The sequence below is a fragment of the Xyrauchen texanus genome, chromosome 6 (assembly GCF_025860055.1).
Source record: "Xyrauchen texanus isolate HMW12.3.18 chromosome 6, RBS_HiC_50CHRs, whole genome shotgun sequence".
In the NCBI taxonomy this organism is placed as follows: domain Eukaryota; kingdom Metazoa; phylum Chordata; class Actinopteri; order Cypriniformes; family Catostomidae; genus Xyrauchen; species Xyrauchen texanus.
Genome location: NC_068281.1, coordinates 45217987 through 45234542, shown reverse-complemented (window position 1 = coordinate 45234542; position 16556 = coordinate 45217987). Strand labels below are relative to the sequence as shown.

At 44.0% G+C, this 16556-nt stretch overlaps 2 protein-coding genes across 2 annotated transcripts in view; both read left to right on the top strand.

Annotated features, from left to right (window-relative positions):
* LOC127645739 (zinc finger protein 721-like) overlaps positions 1–16556 on the top strand; it is a 402751-nt gene that overhangs the window by 244825 nt on the left and 141370 nt on the right. The gene's annotated exons all lie outside the window — the stretch shown is intronic.
* Positions 1484–10804, top strand: LOC127644912 (gastrula zinc finger protein XlCGF8.2DB-like). Its single transcript, XM_052128360.1, has 3 exons — positions 1484–2469; positions 3267–4271; positions 10164–10804. The coding sequence occupies exons 2-3, from the start codon at positions 3272–3274 to the stop codon at positions 10205–10207; spliced, it is 1044 nt and encodes a 347-aa protein (XP_051984320.1). The 5' UTR covers positions 1484–2469; positions 3267–3271; the 3' UTR covers positions 10208–10804.

The following is a 16556-nucleotide window of genomic DNA, read 5'->3' as shown; positions in this document are numbered from 1 at the left end:
TGACTTTTTACAGAAAGATCCTCCAAGTCCGCCACGACCTTCGCCAGCATTACGGACATACTGGACAGCTGATGCTGGATTTCTCCCACCTCACTGTCCAAACTGAGTTCCTGGTCTGCGGCCCTGTCATGGGTGTCAGCTTGAGCACATATGTATCCTTTAATGTCTCTAGAGCCCAAGGATTTTTAATTCTTTGATAATTCATATTGTCTTCATAGAACAGTTATAAATCAGGATGTATCGAATCTCACTGGTTTATGACACAAATAGTTCTACTACTTCTACTAGCAAAGTGCTCACCATTCACATATCCAACCCTCGAATGATGCCACAGGACTCCCTGTGTTTGTTATTTACTATATTAAATTGTGTGGCATATCGGCATTGTATCGGCCTATTGGCCATCCTGCTCTCTGGGTATCGGCACTGGCCATTAAAAAACCCATATCTGTCGATCACTACATTATAGGGCATGGAGTGTAGATTGAGTTTTTTTTTTAATTTAGCATAATGCTGCAACATAACAAAATTTGAAGAAAAAAAAGATGCAGGGGTCTGAATACTTTCTGAATGCACTGTATGTGAGCAAGATATTGACGAACTCAAATTAGTTGCTCACAGTGGACACACTAGGACTGGGTGATATATATCTATTGTAACAACGGTATAACGTTAGTCATTATGTGTCAGCCGGTAGAGATTTTGCTGTACAGTGAATATCGCACAAGGTAAATATGTGTGACATAGGTGAGGCTTAAGGCCTGTTCACACCAAATAAATTTTTTTGTGCGATTGTTTGTTCCAAAACGAGCTTTTGAATGTTAACAATTAATTCCTATAGTGCTATTCCACATTGGGTCCGACAAATTGCCCACAGACAATCCAAAGTTTTTTTACGGGGAGTGCGATGAAAACCGACTTACCAATGATATGAGAGTTTTTTGTCATTTTTCCAGGGTCTTGCAGCTGCACAATCCAGTTCATTGGTGGCCCTAATCAACTGGCAAACACTGGCATTGGGTGTGCAACTCATAAATTATATCTCAAAAAATAAATAGTTGCAGTTCATGAATCCTTTGTAATGCAAAACCCAGACTTTTTTGAAAGCCTGCTTATGGTGTTTGCCTTAATGTACATTATGCAATATATCCCTATGCCAGTTATATTATAATGGCATTGAAGATGGCAGCAAAGTTTGGCAATTTATTTGCACTAAGCTTGAAGTAAAATCCTATGTAAATGGTTTCATGCAATATTTTACTGTAGACTAACCAATTGCAGAACCATGCTGCTTTTTTATTGCAAGGATTATATAATTAAAGGCTTAGTTCACCCAAAAATGAAAATTATCCCATAATTTACTTACCCTCAAGCCATCCTAGGTGTATATGGCTTTCTTCTTTCAGCCAAACACAATCAGAGTTATATAAAAAAATATCCTGGCCCTTCCAAGCTTTATAATGGGAATGAATGGTACATTAGATTTTGAAGCCCCAAAAAAGCTCATCCATTCATCAAAAAAGTAATCCATACAGCTCCAGGGGGTTAATAAAGGCCTTCTGAAGCGAAGCCATGTGTTTTTGTAAAATAAATTTCCCTATTTATAACTTTACAAACTATAATCACTGGCTACCGGTAATGGCCGTCTGCACATTCACAAGAGAGTCGAGTTCCGGCGTATGACGTAGGCGTAGCGTAAGCTCCGGTGAGAAGTGACAAACGCGGAAGCGCACGTTGTTTACAGCAAAGGAAATTGGCGAAAAGAAGTGAGTTGTTTTAGCTATACTGTAGATTTGTATTAGTCTTAAAATGGTGTGTTCGTGCAGTAATTCTAATCGTCCATTCATGGCAGCAAACACTCTCCGCCTCTGTTGGCATTACCTCGCATTTCCTGCATGAGCAACACCACGTTTCCCGTACTCTTCGTCTTCCAGATTCTTTTTTTTGTGCCGCTGCTGCAGCCTCCTCAATCTCCTGGATGGTGTACTCCGGTTAAAACAAATAGGGCTGGGCAAAAACCTCAATCTCCTCCTCTCTTATATCGAAATCTTCTGACATTTTTCTTTAAAAATCCTCGTTGTTGTCTTCTAATTCGTGACTGGCATTTTGTTTTGCTCTATCCTCTGCGCTTCCACGTTCTTCACTTCCCACAGAAGGTACAATTCACTCCCATTATAAAGCTTGGAAGAGTTTAGAATAACAAAGAGTTTTGTTATTTTTAAAATGCATCATATTTTACACTATACATGTAATTGTTAATCTACATTATTCCACGTGTGTGAATAGACACTCCGTCTAACTCGTCCCTCGAAGTTTGTCTCGCAAAATTGTCATGAATTTGGTGTGAACTGGACTTAACAGTGTGCTGTGCTCCACCTGCTGAGAATGAGAGTGACTAATAAACATGGAGAAAGATAAACACCTTGAATGGGACAAATCAAACACAGGAGGAGGAACTTATTAAAAGAGGTATAACATCAGTGGCTGCACTACAAATATTCATAATTATAATCATTATATTTTATAGATATAAATCAATTTTAATCCACCATTATTATTTTCTTTTTCATCTGTCAAAATGATGGACAGCAGTATGGAATTATCAGAAGAAATGTGAAGAAAATCCTTCTTGAATAAAACCTTATTTTTATACAATGCCAGTATTTTGAGCTGAAACGGCTGAACATCATTAAACTGAAGCATGCAACTAACGGGGCAATCCTCTAACTCAAATGTATCCTTTATATGACATTACAACTTTCATCTGCACTGACTATAAATCGAATGCACATCTGAATGTGTTGCATGCATTTATGCGTGCAACATGAACTAAGTTGCATGCTGGATGCTTAAGTCATTGTGATTAGGCCATTTGAAGTAACTATGTACTATGTAGCACAAAATTCTGAAGTCTGTCAAATATGAAAACTTAATAGTTGATGAAAAATGAATTATCTAATACTTCACTTCATTCTTATGCTGATATTTCAGGAATTTATCTCAGTTTTTCGAAAGGTTTTAAATAAGTTGATACATTTACATGCACATCTCCACCAGTGTAATGCTTAGACCCCATTTTGACCTGCATTTAGCCTTGACCACATGTATCACCGAAAGGCAACTTAATACGAGGTGTAAATGGGGTCAAATATCACATAAAAATTAATCTTTGATTTCTGTTTGTGCTATTTGTTTGCAGTTTACTTTTATTTAAATTTTTTCACAGTTATTCCTCTTGTATTAACCCATGACTGTGTTCTTTTTAGAGCTGATGAAAGAGAAAGAGGAAAGTGAGGAACTGAAGGAAGAGGAAAAACATCAGTCTCAGAAACCTGATGATTTCATAACTGGAGAAAAATCTTTTAGTAGCCCACAGACTGAAAAGAAACGCTCAAGAAAAAGAACTCAAAAAAGAAAAGACCAAAAATCTTACAAATGCCCTCAGTGTGAAAAGAGTTTCACACATAAAGGAAACTTAAAAAGCCACATGAGAATTCACACTGGAGAAAAGCCTTTCACATGTCATCAGTGTGGAAAAAGTTTCAAACGTAAAGAAATTCTTATCAAGCACATGAGAGTTCACACTGGAGAAAAGCCTTTCACCTGCTCTCATTGTATGAAGAGTTTTGCAGATAAAAGCAACCTTTTTATTCATCTAAGAATTCACACTGGAGAGAAGCCTTTCATCTGCTATCAGTGTGGAAAGTGTTTTGCACACAAAGAAGTTCTTAAGCGTCACATGAGAATTCACACTGGAGAAAAGCCTTACACATGCTCTCAGTGTGGAAAGAGTTTCAGAGAGGCACGTAATCTCAAAAATCATCTGTCCTTGCATTCTGGAGAAAAGTCATATAGCTGTGATCAGTGCGACAAAACATTTTCTTCAGCATCAGTCTTAAGAAAACACCGGAAGATTCATCCAGTTGAGAGGCCGTACATGTGTTCTCTTTGTGGAAAGTGTTTTTCACATCTGAACAATTTAAAAGAGCACCAGAGAAAACACACTGGTGTGAGGGATCATGTGTGCTCTGAGTGTGGTAAAGCTTTTTACAGAGCTTATGACTTGAAACGTCACAAAAGAATTCACAGTGGAGAAAAACCTTACAAGTGTTCATATTGTGAAAAGAGTTTCAGTCAGTCAGGAGTCCTAATAAAACATGAGGGAATGCATGCTGGAGAGAAGCAGTACCACTGCACTTCATGTGGGAAGAGTTTCATCCAATCAGGCTCTCTACAGACTCATAGAAAAAGCATTATCCAGGGTTGTCACAGTGAGCAAAGTTCATCTCTATTTGCTATGTAAATGGTATGAAATAAAAAAAAAATCAAGATCAGGTTCTCTCAAAAAAACAATTACAATTAAGTGAGTGAATTTCTACATTACCTGTTGAGCTGATTGAACTGCCATTCTGTGTAAAGGCCGATTTATACTTCTGCGTCAAACCTACACCGTAGTCTGATGTGCACCTCTTCAATAACATGACTACGCTTCACGTCAACACAAACCACAATAACTGTGATTGATCCGCTTTATAACCAGAGAAGCATTTAGACTCGGTTGCATTGTTTTAAATTGTGAGCAGATGCTGTTTTTTATATTCTGGTTATGTTTAATGTAGTTACAAAGTGAAAACGCAGAGAAGACAACTTGTAAAACCCACTTTTTTTTCTATGGGCTTTTACTCAATATATTTTTGGTATGTGAGTAACACAATTTTTGTTGTATTCTACTCAAGAACTTTCCGATCTTTATGATGATTTGACAGTAAATTTGACAGCGGTGTACATTAATATGATTTCATAATTTATGAAACACTTCTTAAAATGCTTATATGCAAAGTTACGTTTTTAAGCATTAAAACAACATCTATTTTGTGTTGGCCAAGCAAGTAGTTCTTAATGTGATGTTTTTTTCCAGCTCCAAGCATCAAATGTATGCAAAAATATTTATTTTCGGGTAGCGCAGCATTGCAGGATGATTTAAATCACTGAAATGTGAGAATATGCATATTAGGCACTAACCAAATGGGTAGTGAAAATTTATATAAAGTGACTGCTGAGGGGGAGAAAGCCTGAAGGCAAATTTTTAATGGTAATTTTTAATGTTTGCCCTAAAGGAAGTGGTCAAAACCATCGCAACGTAGCCTTTCTTGGGTTTAATAGTCGTTGACCGACAGTGCTTGAAAGTCACCTATACATTCTACTGAAGCCAAGGCGATAAGCAGCGCTGTCTTTAATGAGAGTATGTGTAAACTATCGGTATCCAATGACTCGAAGTGAGTGCTTTTAGCACAAGCGCTAAGTCCCAAACCAGGTCTCAACCGCCTCAAGAATTTTGCACAATATTTGAAGTGGATAGGAGGGAATACTTACATGTGTCCCATTTGTCAGCTAGAGCATCCAGGCCTAGCCAGGGAGTACCACAGGCGACATACTGTTGTCTCCTGTGATGCAAATAGGTCTATTTCAGCTTCCCCAAATTTACATTTATTCATTTGGAAGACGCTTTTATAGAGAGGAAAGTTCTTATCTTCCTGATATTGTAGAGTGTAAATCTAAATGATCTTGCAGTCTTTGAGATGTGGTCTGTGAAATTTAGCTTGTTATCGATGGTTACCCCAAGATTTCTGACAGTTTTGGAAGGCGATACTGTAGTTATCCAGCTGCATGGTGATGTTGTGTTCAACAGCAGGGTTGGCTGGAAAGACAAGGTGTTCTGTTTTGGCTGGGTTGAGTTGCAGGTGGTGTTCCTTCATCCAGGCCGAGATGTCTGCCAGACAGGCAGCGATTCAAGCAGTCACTGTGGTGTTGTTGGGCTGGAAAGACAAGTAGAATTGTGTGTCATCAGCGTAGCAGTGGTAAGAGAAACCATGTGACTGAATGATGGGTCCCAGTGATGTTTTGTATATGGAGAAGAGAAGTTGCCCAAGCACTGATTCCTGTGGTACCACGGTAAGTAACTGATGTGGCTTGGATACCTCACCTCTCCAGGCTACCTTGAAGGACCTATCTGAGAGATAGGAGTTCAACCAGTCAAGCACAGTTCCTCTGATGCCCAGAGTAGAGAGGGTGGAGAGAAAGATCTGATGGCTGACTGTGTCAAAGGCTGCAGAAAGGTCCAGCAGAATCAGAACGGATGATCTGGATTCCGCTTTCGCCTGTCTCAGCGTCTCCTTGACAGACAGCAGGGCAGTCTCGGTTGAGGTTCCACTTTTGAAGCCTGACTGATTGTCATCCAGCAGCTTGTTCTGTGAGAGATAGGCAGATATCTGATTGAAAACTGCCCTTTCAAGTGTTTTTTCCATGAATGGGATGAGAGAGACTGGTCTGTAGTTTTCTATCTGTGTGGGGTTAAGTGCAGGTTTTTTCAGCAGTGGGGTTACTCGAGCCTGCTTAAATGTAGTGGGAAAAGTGCCTGTAAGTAGAGATTTGTTAATTATGTGTGTAAGTGCAGGTAGGATGGACGGAGAGATGGCCGGATCTTTAGATTTCCGCCATCTCCTATCAGCTGCTCTGAGATCAGACTGATGTTCACGAAGAACGTCAGACAGCCAGGGGCTGGGTGGTGTAGTACGTGCTGGTCTAGAGGAGAGAGTACAGATGTTGTCTAGACAGGTTGTTAAAGTAGAGTTAAGTGTGTCTGTGGCAGTGTTTACATCAAGTGTGGAAAATACATTTATTGTGGGAAGAGAGGTAGAGACATCAGTGGAAAGGCGAGAGGGTGAGAGGTTACGGCAAAAGGAAACCAAAGGTGGAGTCTGTTTTTAATATGGAGAATCATGTTGAATTGAACAAAGTAGTGATCAGAGACATGTAAAGGTGTAACAAGAATATTTGAGGTGGTACAGTTATGTGTAAAAATGAGGTCCAACTGGTTGCCCGATCTGTGAGCTGCTGTGGTGTGTAGTCTTTCCAAGTCAAATGAGGCCAGAAGAGTATTCAGTTCAATGGCCTGGGGCTTGTCTTGGTGTATGTTGAAATCGCCACGAACCACAAGTGGCCTGCCATCCTCTGGCAAGGAGGACAGAAGGACATCCAACTCCTCAGAAAGCTGGTCAGCTGACCTGGAGGGTGATAGATGACAACAAACATGTATTTTTGTGGGATGCATTGTAGTAACGGGATGGAATTCAAAAGATGTATTGTTACATAGTGAAGCCTGTGGTGAAAAAGTCCAGTTAATATGAATGAGCAAACCTGTTCCCCCACCCCTACCGGTATGTCGAGGGGTGTGAGAGACGGAGAAGTTGTTGGAGAGAGCAGCAGGTGTTGCTGTATACTCAGGACGTATCCATGTCTCTGTCAGTGCCAGGATGCTGAGGGTGGAATGTGTGGCAAAGGCTGGAATGAATGCAGCTTTGTTCACAGCAGACTGGCAGTTCCAGAGTTCCACTGAGAACGAGTGCGGAGCAGGTGCTGAAGTAGGTTGTGTGGGTTGCGTTTGGTCTTGCAACTGTATCTTGTGAATGGTCTATTACAGATAACAGGGATGTGCTTGAAGGCATGTGTCATTCTTGAACTAGACATGTTAGTATGTTGAAGTAAATAATAAGAGATAAAATAAAAAATACTTAAGTGCTATGTAAAGTGGCTCCTTGTCGGTGTCCTTGCTCGGTGGCCTCGCACATGTAGACTCGCTGGTCTTTACCCAAGTAGGTCTTCATACAAGGAGGGCTTACATGAGGGCTATTGCCGCCGCTTTCACGTCAGCATTCAGTCAAATAAATACACGCTTTAACAAGCCGGTCAGTGGAAAATGCAGGCCACGCCTTAATGCTACTTAATAATACGAATTCCGTACACCGCAAATAAATTATTCTGTGCTTTAGCAATAAATAATACTCTAAAACAAGTGAGGCACTGTTTGCAGACACTAAAACAATGATAGTTTTACACACACTGGATAACCAACTCTAAATCTTGCAGCGAATACTATGGGACAAGTCAAAACAATATATAGCACACACACAAACACACGTTTAAGCGACACGAGTTCAAGAGAGTTAACAATCAGCACCTGATCTAGCAATGAATACCCTTCTAACAATGTTAAAAACAATGAAATAAACACTTACATACAACTGCAGACTCCTGTAGATAGATCGCTTCTCGACCAAATCGATCCCATATCATCAGAACTGTCTGAGGACGAAGTCTCCATTCTCCTTTTATAATACCTTATCGCGAAAGCAAATCTGCGCTGCGGTTCAGGTGACCTGGAACGGTGTCACACATATCGATAGGAGATGTTTCTCGCAGCAGAAGAGAAGCTGGTGAACGAAGTTCATCAATGGCCGTGATCAAACTCCCCCTTGTCGATTTATGTAAGCCACAACCGCTGTACTGTCTGTCCTGATGTCATCAGAAAGCCACCAATGTTAGAAATACAGCGAGAAGTTCCAGACAGTTTATGTGCCAGGTCGTTTGAGTACCTGTCCATCGCACATGGCTCCCCAGCCCCTGTTCGACTTATCTGTTGTGACCACTTTATGTCCGGATACTTGACTGAGTGCCACACCGGTCTGATAGAATGTGGGCATTTTCTAAATAGTTAACTCATCCAGACAGTGGCGTGATACCACAAGATGTAAGCGACCGTGTTGCTATGAATGAAGGGGACCTTCAATTTGAGCCACCACTGAAGTGGTCTCTTCTGAAGAACAGAGTGACCGCTGTTGTGGTGGCTATGTGGCCCAGAGCCTGTTAAAAAACTTCAACTGAAATTTTTTTCCCAGCTTGAACATGTTCTAACATCAATGAATGGAATTAACATGTTCTTCCATCAGGCGCATCAGCATATAGACTGAGTCGAGGTTCATGCCCAGGAATGAACTCTGGTGGCTGGGCATTAACACGCTCTTCGACCAGCTGACTTTGAATCCCCAACACACCAAATGTTCAAGTAACTGTGCCCGGTTGTATAAAGCACCTTAAGTGTAATTTTCCCTTAAGTTTGCCCTTATGTTTCCCTTAAACCTAAGGGTGTTGCAGAAAAAAACCTTAAGTGTTACTTTTTTTTTACTGAAACATCATACACCCTTAGAATTACCCTTAGGTGTCTATCTTTTACTTAAGTAATCCCTTAAAAACCGTTAAGTGTTGCATAAAGCCCCTTAACTGTCATTTTCCTAAGTACAGTTTAAGGTTAGGAAAACTTTACCTTAAGAGTAACGCAGACAAAAATAAGACGACATGGCTGAATTTAACCAGGTAATTCCGCTAATTAACCAGCTGAAGATCATTATGTGCCAAGAAGAATTTTTAGGGATAGGGAGAACCCTTTGGACCATCTTAGCGATGAAAAACTGCTTCGAGAATATTGATTTGATCGCCGCGGAATTTATGAAATTGCTGACAAACTGGAAGGTGACCTTGACCATGTTACCCAGCGCAACCACTCACTACCCTCTGTGCTTCAGTTGCTTATAGCACTTCGGTTCTTTGCAACTGGGAGTTTCCAGTCTGTAGTGGGAAATGTTTTCCACGTTCATAAGTCGTCCGTCAGTAGAGTTATTCACCGGGTTGCAGGGCCCCTCATTTAAGCCAAACTGTGACGTTTCCATCTCGTGTTGAACTGGATGTCATTCAAACCTCTTTTTTTCAGAAAGCGGGGTTTCCTCGAATAAGTGGTGTAATTGACGGCACACATGTCAGAATTCAGGCGCCCCGCACGCACGAAGATCAGTATGTGAACAGAAAAAATTACCATTCTGTTAATGTGCAGTTAGTGTGTGACCATCTGTGTAGAATAAGAAATGTCGTTGCATCGTGGCCAGGGAGTACACATGACTCTAGGATTTTGGCAGAGAGCAAGATCGGGAGAGATTTTGAAGCTGGAATGAATGCGGTGGTCTTCTGCTAGGGGACAGTGGTTACCCCTGCCGACTATGGCTCATGACGCCCTTCATGAATTACCTTAACGCTACACAGGCTTGTATTTAATAATGTTACAGACAACTTAGATGTACAAATCATTTCAACTTGATATTAAACTGACTTGAAAAAAAAATTAATCTTTACTAACTTCAAAAAGTTGAAGTTGAAAAATATTTTAACGTAAAAACATATATGTTGTCTAACTTATTGATCTTTTTTTGTGTATTAAAATGTATAAAAATGTATTGTGACTTGTTGATAATTATGGTTATTCTTTGCTCCTGTAGGAAAGATACAACAATGCGTTGACACACACAAGGCCAATAGTTGAGAGGACGATCGGTCAGCTTAAACGGAGATTTCACTGTCTCCACAGCGAACTGCGCGTTGAGCCTCCAAGGGCTTGCAAAATTATTGTCGCCTGTGTTGTTCTTTTTAACATGTCCAAAATGTATTCTGCCTTCGAAGAGGAAGATGATCTCAAAGAAGAGGGTCATGAAGCAGAAGAGGCTCGTGAAGCAAATCTTCTGCAACAAGATTTCCAACAGGCTGGATTTGATGATCAGTGATGCCATCGTAAATGCATTCTTTAATTAGTAGGCCTAGTATGACCAATAGTTGTAGTAGTAGGCTAATATTTAAAAAAAAAAAATTATTAGCAGCAGTAGTAATATTAATATTAAAATGTATTATTAGCCTATTACAATAATTATTATTAATGTAAATGATACAATATGTATAGTAGGCTAGCAGTTGCAATTTAAAGTAATGTAATTTATAGGCAAGTGCTATTTAGTATTAATATTATATATGAATGTATTATATATTTTATATATGCTATATTGTATTTTGCTATTATTATTGGTATTTTGTTAATATATCTGTCCTTGTAATTACATAAATAAATACAAAACTTTTCAGATCTGTCATAAAATGTATTTATTCGTCAATTGATGTGATTGTTATTTTCCCTTCACTTTGTAGCTTCAAAAGTTTGTTATTAAGAATGATGTTGTAAAGGTCTTGATTTTCCTTCTCCTTTTTAAGTTTTTCGATCTCTAATTGCAGTTTTGTCTTTTGTAGCTGTAGGACGTCTCTCTGCAGTTCCAGCACTTCTTCTCTTGTAGAGGCTGGAGAGGGTATTTGCGTCTTTCTGCAATTCACAAGTGTTTTGGAGGAATTATGAAATATAATATAATAAATAATATTGGGGCTGTTCTAAGTCAAATTAACAAAACTAAAATAATTGTTAACAAATAAGCAATAACTCACTTTGCTGCCTGGTTTGGCGTACTGCTGGCGCTCTGTCGGTGTTGAAGCTGCTTTGATTGCTGGAAAGGTCTAACGCGTGAAACGAAATACCAATCAAAATTGATATTTATATACAAATAAAAAAATATTTTATTACGCCTGTCATGATCTTCATATCGTTTATCCTCATAGTGATACATTTTATTTGATTTAAGACAATAATGTTCTCTCACTCCATGTTATATTCCTCTGGTTGAGTCGCTTCACTCTCTAAGCCGCCAGGTATGCCAGCCAGGACAGGTGAGTCCGCCCCAAGGATGTCTTGGACCAGTTTAGTAGTGTCTGACAATTCTGTTGGCGGTGGTCCTCCACCTGCAGTTTTGTTATCGTTAGCTCTCTGTGATATGGTAACAAAATGCACTCGGTGCGTGCAAAGAAAATAGGGAAAAAACTAAGAGTGTTTGTGGCAGCGGGGGCGTGGTCAAGCGCCCGTCCGGGAGAGAAAAGCGGTAAGGGCGCTTACACCTGAGCTAGATTATGTCTAACACCTGTCTCTAATTTCAGTGAGCACGGGGAGAGCAGCATAAAAGGCAGCCAGAGGGCCTCCATGGGGGAGAGAGAGTGACATAAGAGTTACTGTGTTTGTGTGTGATAAAGCTCGCTGTTTAAAAGTGCTCTGTGCACGTTGTGATTATTAATAATAAAGAGCCTCACCTCTGAGCCACTGCATCAAGTGTCATCCCTTGGAGGAGATCGTTACACTGGTGCTGAAACCCGGGAATTGTTCGTCCAAGTATGGAGATGGGTCGCCCCGTAGAGTCCTCCCAGCTGACGGAGGTCCTCCAGTCCCTCGCGACACTACACCAGAGCCACCAACAGTCCCTGCTTGAGCTCCGGCAGGACAAGGATCGCCGTTTTTTTGAGATCATGCGGGCTCAGGCAGAGGACCGGCACGCCATCCGGAGCCTCCTCAGCCGGCCACAGCCACAACCCCGGACCCCCGCTCCACGCTGCCCCCGCCCACGTTACAGAAGATGGGGGCAGCAGATGATCTTGAGGCCTTCCTTGATTTATTTGAGCGAACGGCAGAAATCGGGGGCTGGCCGCATGAACAATGGGCAGCCCGCCTAGTTCCTCTCCTGTCCGGGGAAGCTCAACTCGCGGCTCAACAACTGCCGGCAACTAACCTCCTGGCCTACACAGACCTAAAAAGAGCCATTTTGCAATGGGTCGGTCGGAGCCCGGAAGAGAATCGTCAGCTCTTCCGGGGCATGAAGTTGGAAAAGTCCGATCGTCCGTTTGCGTTTGCCCAATGGCTCCGGGACGCCTGTCGGAGGTGGCTGCTCGCAGGAGACCGCGACGTCGAGGGAGTTATCGATCAGGTGGTACTGGAGCAATTTGGCCAACGGCTTCCCCGGAAAACGGCGGAGTGGGTCCAGTGCCACCGCCCGGCGTCACTGGAGGAAGCCGTTCGCCTTGCGGAGGACCATCTGGTGGCGATCCCGAGGGCGGACGAGCCCTCCTTCTCTCTCCCCTGTGTCTGCCCCTGCCTTCTCCCCCTCCCCTATGTCCTTTCGCTCTGTTCTCTCCCCAGGGCCCGTGCCTGGAGTGTACCAGAGACCAGCTTCCCGGCCTTGGGAGAATGTACCCTCCCCTTCCCCTTCATTCAGCCGTTCTCCTCCTCAGGTGGGGGCGCCCGCCAGCACAAGTGCGGCCGTAATGTCTGGGCCGGCCTGTTGGAGGTGCGGAGACCCGGACCACTTCCGGGATCAGTGTCCGCTGATGGAGGTGGGGACGGTGGTGCAGGTCTCCGACGTCCCGCAGGCTGCCCCCAATCGGGCTGGAGCATACCGGATTCCGGTAAGGATCGGGGGGGTATTTACCAAGCTTTGCTGGATACTGGCTGCAATCAGACCACCATCCACCAACGCTTGGTTCAACCTGGGGCTTTGGGTTTAGCTAAACTGGTGAGGGTGAGGTGTGTGAATGGGGATGTTCACAAGTATCCCATGGTGACTTTGGCGATTAAATTCAGGGGAAGAAACCATAGTGTGGAGGCAGCGGTTAGTTCCCGCCTCACTCATCCGCTAATCTTGGGTACTGATTGGCCGAATTTTGAAGATATTTTAGAGGGTATTTGTGCGGATGGGTCCTGCATAAAGAGGTGTGCGGTGTGCGATGCTTTGGCAGGGGAGGCGGAGCCGTGGCCGTCCTCGGCTGCTCTGAATGACGAGGGAAGGGGCGAGGTGGCCACCCCTCCTCTCAGGGAATTCCCTGAGGGGGACTTCCCTCTAGAGCAGTCGCGGGACGAAACCCTTAAACATGCTCTTGACCAAGTGAGAGTAATTGATGGTCAACAGCTTCGGCCGGGCATCGCCATTTCATACCCATATTTTGCCATGATTAAAGATTGGTTATATAGAGTGACGCAGGACGCGCAAACGAAAGAGGAAGTGACACAATTATTTATTCCACGGAGCCACTGGGAAATGGTTTTCCAGGCGGCTCACTATAATCCTATGGCTGGTCACCTAGGGGAACGGAAAACACTTCTCCGTCTAATAGCCCGTTTCTATTGGCCGGGCATTGCCGGTGACGTCCGCAGGTGGTGTGCGGCGTGCCGTGAATGTCAGCTGGTAAACCCACCGGCCACCCCAAAAGCGCCATTGCACCCTCTACCATTGATCGAGGTCCCCTTCGAAAGAATTGGGATGGACCTCGTCGGGCCATTAGAACGGTCAGCACACGGACATCGCTTCATGTTAGTCCTAGTGGATTACGCGACACGATATCCGGAAGCAGTGCCTCTGAGCAACATCTCCACACGTAGTGTTGCAGGGGCACTTTTCAAGATAATCTCCCGGGTGGGGATTCCGAAAGAAATCCTCACCGATCAAGGCACGACTTTTATGTCACATACACTTCGCGAACTTTACGAGCTCTTGGGCATTAAATCGATTCGCACTAGCGTTTACCATCCACAGACAGATAGCCTAGTGGAACGATTTAATAAAACGCTCAAGAACATGATTTGTAAATTCGTACACGATGACGCTAGAAATTGGGATAAGTGGCTAGACCCCCTGTTATTTGCAGTACGGGAGGTCCCGCAAGCCTCCACAGGGTTCTCCTCATTTGAACTGCTGTACGGGCGATGCCCACGCGGGGTCCTTGATGTCATCCGCGAAGCTTGGGAGGAGGGACCTTCTAATAGTAAAAATGAAATTCAGTTCGTTCTCGATCTTAGAGCAAAACTCCACACACTGGGGCGACTAACACAGGAGAATTTGCTCCAAGCTCAAGAACGCCAACGCCGGCTGTATGACGGGGTGCTCGGCTAAGGGAATTTGCACCGGGAGATAAGGTACTCGTATTACTCCCAACATCGAGCTCTAAATTACTCGCCAAGTGGCAAGGGCCCTTTGAGGTCACACGACGAGTAGGGGATCTCGATTATGAAGTTAAGCGTACCGATAGAGGGGGCGCACGTCAAATATATCACCTCAACCTCCTGAAATTGTGGAGGGAGGAGGCGGCCTCTGTGACGTTGGCCATGGTAGTTCCGGAGAGGGCGGAGCTCGGACCGGAGGTAAACAAAAACTGCAATCTTAACACTCCGGTTACTTGTGGAGACCACCTCTCACCGCATCAACTCACAGAGGTTTCCGATTTACAAAAGGAATTTACGGATGTGTTTCCCCCTCTACCGGGTCATACAAACATCATACAGCACCACATCGAGACCGAGCCGGGCGTGGTGGTGCGTTGCCGCCCCTATCGCTTACCCAAACATAAAAAGAAAATAGTACGGGAGGAATTAGATGCAATGCTTGATATGGGCATAATAGAGGAATCCCACAGTGATTGGTCCAGCCCGGTTGTTCTTGTTCCCAAGAGTGATGTTCGATTCTGTGTGGATTACAGATAAGTCAACGCGGTGTCTAAATTTGATGCGTACCCAATGCCCCGTGTTGATGAACTGCTCGATCGGTTAGATACTGCTCGATTTTATTCGACCTTGGATTTAACAAAGGGTTATTGGCAGATCCCCTTGACACCAATGTCCCGTGAGAAAACAGCCTTCACTACGCCGTTTGGATTACACCAATTTGTGATGCTTCCTTTTGGTTTGTTTGGAGCAACAGCCACGTTTCAACGACTCATGGATAGGATACTCAGACCTCACACCGCGTACGCCGCTGCCTATTTGATGATATTATCATTTATAGCAATGATTGGCAGCAGCACGTGCAACATCTGAGGGCCGTCCTGAGATCGCTGCGGCGGGCGGGGCTCACGGCAAACCCTAAGAAGTGCGCGATTGGGCGTGTGGAGGTACGGTATCTGGGGTTCCACTTGGGTCATGGCCAAAACTTGACAAAACCGCGGCGATTGCGACTTGCCCTAGACCCAAGACCAAAAAGGGGGTGAGGCAGTTCCTGGGGCTGGCTGGCTATTATAGGAGGTTTGTGCCTAATTATTCGGACGTCACCAGCCCGCTGACTGACCTCACTAAAAAGGGGGCTCCAGATCCGGTCCAATGGTCGGAGCAGTGCCAACAGGCGTTTATGCAGATTAAAGCCACACTTTGTGGGGGGCCGCTTCTTCATGTACCTGACTTCTCTCTCCCTTTTATTTTGCAGACGGACGCTTCAGACAGAGGGCTGGGGGCCATACTCTCGCAGGTGGTGGAGGGGGAGGAGCCGGTGCTGTACATTAGCCGTAAGCTCTCCTTAAGGGAAACTAAGTACAGCACCGTGGAAAAGGAGTGTTTGGCCATCAAGTGGGCGGTCTTCACCCTCCGTTACTACCTGCTGGGGCGGGCCTTCACCCTCTGCTCGGATCACGCCCCACTGCAGTGGCTCCATCGCATGAAAGATACTAACACCCGGCTCACCCGTTGGTATCTGGCCCTCCAGCCCTTTAAATTCAAGGTGGTCCACAGACCGGGGGTGCAGATGGCTGTCGCCGACTTCCTCTCCAGAAATGGGGAGTGGTAGACAGGCCGGATGGCGCCCCGGCCTGAGTCGGGCGGTGGGGGTATGTGGCAGCAGGGGTGTGGTCAAGCACCCGTCCGGGAGATAAAAGCGGTAAGGGCGCTTACACCTGAGCTAGATTATGTCTAACACCTGTCTCTAATTTCAGTGAGCACGGGGAGAGCGGCATAAAAGGCAGCCAGAGGGCCTCCATGGGGAGAGAGAGTGACATAAGAGTTACTGTGTTTGTGTGTGATAAAGCTCGCTGTTTAAAAGTGCTCTGTGCACGTTGTGATTATTAATAATAAAGAACCTCACCTCTGAGCCACTGCGTCAAGTGTCATCCATTGGAGGAGATCGTTACAGCGTTTTTTTTCTTACCAGTTTTGTTGGACTCCCTCTTATGAAGGCTTATTTCTTTTTTTGCCCCCACAGAGACATTTTCATATTTTT